At 34.7% G+C, this 6,777-nt stretch overlaps 1 protein-coding gene across 1 annotated transcript in view; it reads right to left on the bottom strand.

Annotated features, from left to right (window-relative positions):
• The window catches only part of Src42A (Tyrosine-protein kinase Src42A), a 261,237-nt gene extending 258,638 nt beyond the window's left edge, over nt 1–2,599 (bottom strand). The window contains exon 1 of the mRNA XM_074180509.1: nt 2,005–2,599. Within this exon, the coding sequence (XP_074036610.1) occupies nt 2,005–2,369 (365 nt within the window). The 5' untranslated portion in view covers nt 2,370–2,599. The remainder of the gene's footprint in view (nt 1–2,004) is intronic.
• Between the last annotated feature and the right edge of the window lie 4,178 nt (nt 2,600–6,777).

Below are 6,777 nucleotides of genomic sequence, written 5' to 3' on the forward strand. Positions count from 1 at the left end.
AGATAGTTACTCGAAATACAGATCAACTCGTTAGTAGTAGCTAGTATCGCATTCTTATTTCAATGTATATTTTTATCCCAAAAAAGAGACCTGATGAGACATTCCATATAGTCTGTGAGTAGAGGTTCTAATAGCTATAATTTTATTACACCGCAAAAATACCCTGATGATAAATTCCATATAGTTGATAAGTCTTTGGATGGGGATTGGTGGGAAATAATTTCTTAAATATTTGAATCACTTTCATCAGTGAAATAGTACTGCATTCTCATGTTGATATATCTTTTCATCGCAAGAAAGAACCCTGATAATACATTCCATAATATAGTTGTTTAGGCCTCGAGTGGGGGTTGGTGGGAGTTGCTTCTCTAATGAATTGAATAACTCATTTCAATAAAATAGTATCACATTCTAATTTCAATGTAGACTTTTACCGCAAAAAATAACTCTGATGATACATTCCATATAGTCAATAAGCCTCAGGTGGGGGTTGGCAGGAGGTAGTTTCTTTAAATATTCGAATAACTTGTTTCGGTGTAAAAACAGTAACACATTTTTATTTCAATATATCTTTTTATTGAAAAAAATAACTGCTGATCCATTTTTGTAAGGCCTTGAGTGGGAGTTGATGAGGTAAGGTTCTCTAAACATTCAAATAACATAATATGCCTTTATTCATCGTTTTTACAAAAACATTCAGTTTAAAGAATAATAGATAATTCAGATAAATGATGAACAGGCGGGGTTCAGCTATGAGAGCTGCTTTAAAACTCAACCACGTTTGGGGAGTTTATTTTTCTTATCTTATGTTTATATTAAAGAAACAGCAAAGACAAAGAGATTTAAAAAAAAGAAAAAAGTGAAATAATACTAAATATAGAAAATACTAATATAGAAATATACACTTCGCTTTTCAATCTTTTTTTGAAGTTTTTCCCTAGGAATGGTATTATACAACCCAGCCATATTGTAGGAGAAGCAACGATTAAAAATTGTTGTGGAATGTCTGTGAATGAGTAAGGTATACTTATTACAAGAAAACCAACTATGAGACAGTGAAACCAGTTTTTCACGTAGACAAGGGGGTATCCTGATACAATAATTTTGTGTGTGACTGATTGAGTCGAATTCTCTCAGATAGTTCAATAAAAACCAGCCAGAGTCTTGAGAAGAGGTACTAATACGATCATATTTATGAATGTCATAGGAGAACCTGATGCAGCTATTTTGTATACATTGGAGTCACATAGCATCTACTTGTTTTAAAGCAGAACCTAAATATGATCACAGTATTCTCGTCTTGATGGTATGAGTGCTTTTAATTTAATTTATTATATGCTTTTAACGCAAAAAACCTTATGATACATTCCAAATAATTAGGAAAGCTTTGGGTGAGGGTTGGTAGAAAGTAGTTTCTATAAGTATTCCATATAGTTTGTAAGGCCTCGAGTGGGGATTGGTAAGCGTTGTTTTTATAACTAATCAAATAACTCATTTTAATGCTTGCTCATGCACAAGGTTGTACCTTTGTACCTTTTATGAGCAACAAACCGATCTATTTGTTGAATTAGATTGAATAATTGTTATTTTAATTTTATATATTTTTGATGGCAAATAAAAAAAATGATACTGTGGCATTCTAATAATGAAATATACTTATACCTCAAAAAACCCTGATGATACATTCCATATAGTTTTCAAGGTCTCAGGTGGGCATTGCTGTGGGGTAGTTATTCAGTTATTTTGAGAAACTCAGGAGATTTCAAATGTTTCCACGTCTCTTCAGAGTTATATTGATTCCTAATTTATAATTCTACCGCATTTGTTCATTACCTTCGATTTTACAATAATATATGGAATATTGATATGCTTATCTCTTTCTTGTGATTCAATTTTCAATTCAGTATCGTTATGTGATACCTGCTGAGGTCTAAGAATGGTGGAACATTTTGGGGTTAGCTAATCTAGTCTACTTAGTGGGTAAGTAAAAAAGATGTTACTCACGGTTCAGCTTCAATACTCTTCAACTTAGCAACATAGTTCGATGGTATATACCCCTCTTGTCTCGTTCGTTTACTTCTAGCCAACCACCAGTCTCCTTGAGTATCATTCAATATCTCTAAATGTTCACCTTTTCGAAAACTAAGGTCTTCGTCAGTTCTAGCATCATAATCATATAAAGCAACAAATATCCTGGCACTAGTTTGTTCGGGTTCTGTAGAATTAACTATTGGAGCTCTTGCCACCTCTGACGGAGGTGTTGGTATGGGATTCGTCTGCAAAGGGTTATTTTCAATGGGAGTAACACCCAATCTAGTATTCCTTTCAATTCTATCAGTTGTTGAAGGGCTACTGAAACAATTGCCCATCTTCTAGTTTTTAAGCACTTCACTCGTCACAACAAATCATCACCAGCGAAATGTACCTTGATTTTTGTATAACACTAAGAAATTGTATTCGCGTTTGTGGAAACAATTTTCATGACAATAACAAATGAGAACACATTTCAATCTCTCAACCTCCATTCATAACTGACAGAGAAAGGCCAATAGTTTTTTTAAGACTATTATTATTCCACTTTATTGTTCTTTAATGAACGACAACTGACAAGTGACAAATTCAAAATGATACTAAAGGCACAGGATCTCGTACATCAGACATCAATATCGATTTCATGTATGAAACAAGTTTATTTTAAATATATGACTATTTCACAAACTACTTATTCTATAAGTGGTTTGTGGACTATTTCCAATACTCCAATCGATAATGCGCCGACAGAAGCGAGTGATAATTCTCAGAGCGTTAAATCGTTCATGTTTATAAACTTTTGAACTTTTACCAGTTCTTTAACCAGTAACAGACGGGTCATCTTTCTCTAAAAGACGGCTCTTTGAAAAAATTAAGGTACAGCTGCTACTATAATCTCATTCATTATATTCAAATAGCTATCCGTCCAGAGACAAAGGAGAAGAAATTCTTCAAAAATGTTGTCACCGTACTCTCCTCATTTCCCCTTTGGTGCTACCATTTGATAAAGTGTAATTGGTAACGAATGACGAGCAATATCACTTCTCATGTGAGCAAATTGAAAGAAGTTATTTTGTCTAAAAACCAAAATATATTGGTCATACCTACAAGGGAGAATAGTCCACAATAAAAAAAAATTCAAAACAATTAATTTTATATTTTTATTCGGCATCATCCTGACATGGGACGTGAAATGAAGTTCAAAATGAGAGTTCAAGTATATTCTTCTTCAATCAAGAAACATGATTATTATCAAACAAGAGAAAGCAATCAATCAATAATAACTCGACTGATCGCAACCAAATTCAACATGATATATATAGGAAAAAAATTACATATTCGAATTAACAATTAATATCAATTCATATTCAATTCAGGTCGGAATTTCCTTTGATGGAATTCTCATGGAAATATTACAGAAGAAAGTATAAAGTCAATGAATCTGAATACTTATCCAAGTATTTCTTTGAAGGCTGTCTTAAATTTACATGTATTTTCTATCCAAAGTTTAACATTTTACTAATTTTCACATCCGGAGATGATAATCGATGTGGATGAAATTCAGTAGGAATGACTTCGATTCTCGACACCATCGGCTTCAACGAAAAGTGTACAAATATTTCATAAAGTTGGTGCTGATGAATGATTCAACTTCGTTATGTTGTAGGGTTATATTCTTGATTTGCTGGTTTTTTCACGCTGAGTGTTTTTATGCTCTCCAATACAAACGCCAACAAATGAAACTCTATCGAAACATATGCATGAATTAAATAGAGTATCCTAAAAAGTATTCACGACTCAAGAGAAAAGTAAAAGTGGTAACGAATTTTTTTTTGCAAACTACCTACTCAACAACTTCTTAACCTACTTATATGGGTTTCATCTAGTTTCATTCCTAAAAAAACAAACAATCTTAATACTTTTCTAAGACGACTTCGATTGAAAATTGAACTCATTAAGAATTTATGAGAGACAAGGGAAATAAACCAACCAGTAGACAATCTCAAAGGATTCCTATTCTTGAGTGATCGAAATCATTCTTGTTGTTTTCATGCCTTTCGATGCCTTTCAGGTGCAATTTCTTTGCTCAAACAAGAAATGTGTTTATCATATTCACACATACATGTTTAGATCCTATACAGAAGACTGGAGATTGAAGAGTCAGGCATACTTCAAACAACTTTGATAAATTACTTATTTTAAGATGATTTTGAAAAGTTGAAGATTGTGATCCTTGTGGGACAAACTCCCAGAGCCCGTTTCTCCGAATGAGTATAATATAGCTGCAAATAATGGACCCGTTGATGAAAATTAATGACACTATCTATGATAATAATCGTAGGATTTTCATAATAAATTTTACTTTAGATGCGCCCTAAGCATAATTTATAGTGAAAAATCAATGTTATCATGAATAGTAATATAGCTGAAGGTATATTCCGATACAACGTATATTGAAATGGTCATAAAACAATTCTTAGTGTTTTTATGATCTTTGATTACCAATTTTCATTCCGTTTTAGGCGACCGAAAAAATATTTATAAATCTTGAAATTAAATGATGAGGAATCTACAAAAAAGAGGTTATTAGTCGAATGATGAGTGATACTTCTCAAAACTGTTTGTTGATGAGTAGATTCAATGTTATTCTTGTTGTTTCTTTAGTAGATATGATGATTCATCTACCTTGCGTATTAACATAAAAAAACTTCGACATATTCGGTTTTGATATTTATATAAAGTAATAGAATACTAAGCAAATTTCTTATGTCAACAAAATAATCATAGTGATTTTCATTAGTTCGGACTTTCATTGTCTGATATGATTCTACTGTGACTCGAAATCCATGAAAGAACAAACAAAATTAGAATGAGTAGCTTAAATATAAATTATATTAAGCCATAAAACCTGGAATTAAAATACAATAAAACGAATAAAATAATCAAGATACAAAATAAATTAAAAAATTGAAAGAAGATTTTAAACGACATTTCCATATTTAGTATCTACAATCGTCTTCGGGTGATAACTGAACTATTCCCCCGTGAGATGACTATTTATAGGACTTACCTCTCGCCGCTTCACCGGTTTAGCGGGAGTTGACCTATTGGCGGGAGTCAACCGATTTCCGCTTGGTTACTGGTTTCCGTATGTTGTGTATCTCTACGCTAGCTTGGCTGAATTCGTTGTTGAACAACATATATGCAGCTTCTTAAAACTTCCTCTTAAACGAGGGTTCCTCCCTGTAGATGATCTCAGATTGGAAACACTTGATGTTATGTTGGTGAGTCCAAAACGCTCTGATATCCCAGATTTGCTGGTTTCCCTCGGGGTTTGTTTTTCTTGTGCTCGGTAATGCGGACATTCAATGATCTCTTAGTTTCACCGATATAGGATTACTCACAGGGTATCCGGTAAGTAGACCAATCTTTGCCAAGATTAAAAGCACGTGCTTGAAGATCTGCTAAGACATGGAGAAAACCTACAACAGGAAGTGGGGAAAGTTGGTGAGAAAACAATGCCCAAATGTAGACCGAAAACAGGACAATTACGAAGCCGCTTACATCATCAACATGAGTTCCCACCCACTCACGGACATAGAGTAATCCTTGTTAAAGAAAGGTCTTAACTTCGCCAACATCTGTGCTCACTTTGGAGATAATTACTATAGTGGATTCCACCAGTTACCCCATTGATCAGACCGAGGCAGAAGAACTTAGATAAAAAATCAGAGAACAACTGGAGAACCCGTTCTAGCATCTAACATCAGTGATGAAAAGACGAAGAGCTCTGAACGCAGAGATAACACCATCAAGATACTACCTGCAGATAAAGAAAACGCTACTGTTGTGATGGATACTGATCTCTACGAACAGAAGATCAAAGATGTGCTTCAAAATTGCCAATATATGAAGATTGAACGGGACCCTACTGAATCAATCGAAAGGAAGTTACCAGACTTTGTAAAAACACCAAGTATATTTTTCCGAAAAGGAGAGATCATCGCTAACACCGAATTACAGTAAGCCCCCTCACTTGTATGAACTACCCGAAATCCACAAGAAGTGTATTCAGCTCAGACCGATCATCAGTTCCAGAGATTCAGCTACTAAACACTTGTCAAGAATTTTACTTCCAAGGAAATACTTAATCTTTTATGAAGAATTCAAAGCATTTTGTCGAATCACTAATAGAGGTAATCGAAGTCACAATCATAAAAGGCTTTACATCAACGTTCCTGTCTAAGAAGCACTTCAAATCCTACAAAGGAAGCTTTCCGAAGACGAGGACCTGGAACTTACCTATAGAGGTCATCGGTACTGTGTACGGAACTGCTATTGAGGGACTGCCAGTGGGATCACCACTTTCACCAGTTATACCCAACATATATATGGGGTGGTTTGAAACCATCAATCTACCAAAAGAGAAATAGTAGCAGCCTCACGAAAACCAGGCCATCAAACTCGGACTGCGATTCCAAGAATTGCATTTACCGAATACCCTGTGAGTGCGGCAAATCCTATCTGAGATCATCCACAGGAAGAAACACTGGTTTGCGAGGAAGTTCAAAGAAGCTGCATATACGTTGTCCAACGACGCATTCAGCCAAGCTAGCGTAGAGATACGCAACATATGGAAACCAGTAACCAAACGGAAATCGGTCAACTCCCGGGAAGGTGAGTAGGTGAAAACCCTCGAATGACCTATAAATAGTCACCTCTTGGAGGAATAGTCCAGTCATCACC

Source organism: Leptinotarsa decemlineata, unplaced genomic scaffold (assembly GCF_025532065.1).
Source record: "Leptinotarsa decemlineata unplaced genomic scaffold, Ldec_3_MD MMD2_tig00026299_RagTag_RagTag, whole genome shotgun sequence".
Classification (NCBI taxonomy): domain Eukaryota; kingdom Metazoa; phylum Arthropoda; class Insecta; order Coleoptera; family Chrysomelidae; genus Leptinotarsa; species Leptinotarsa decemlineata.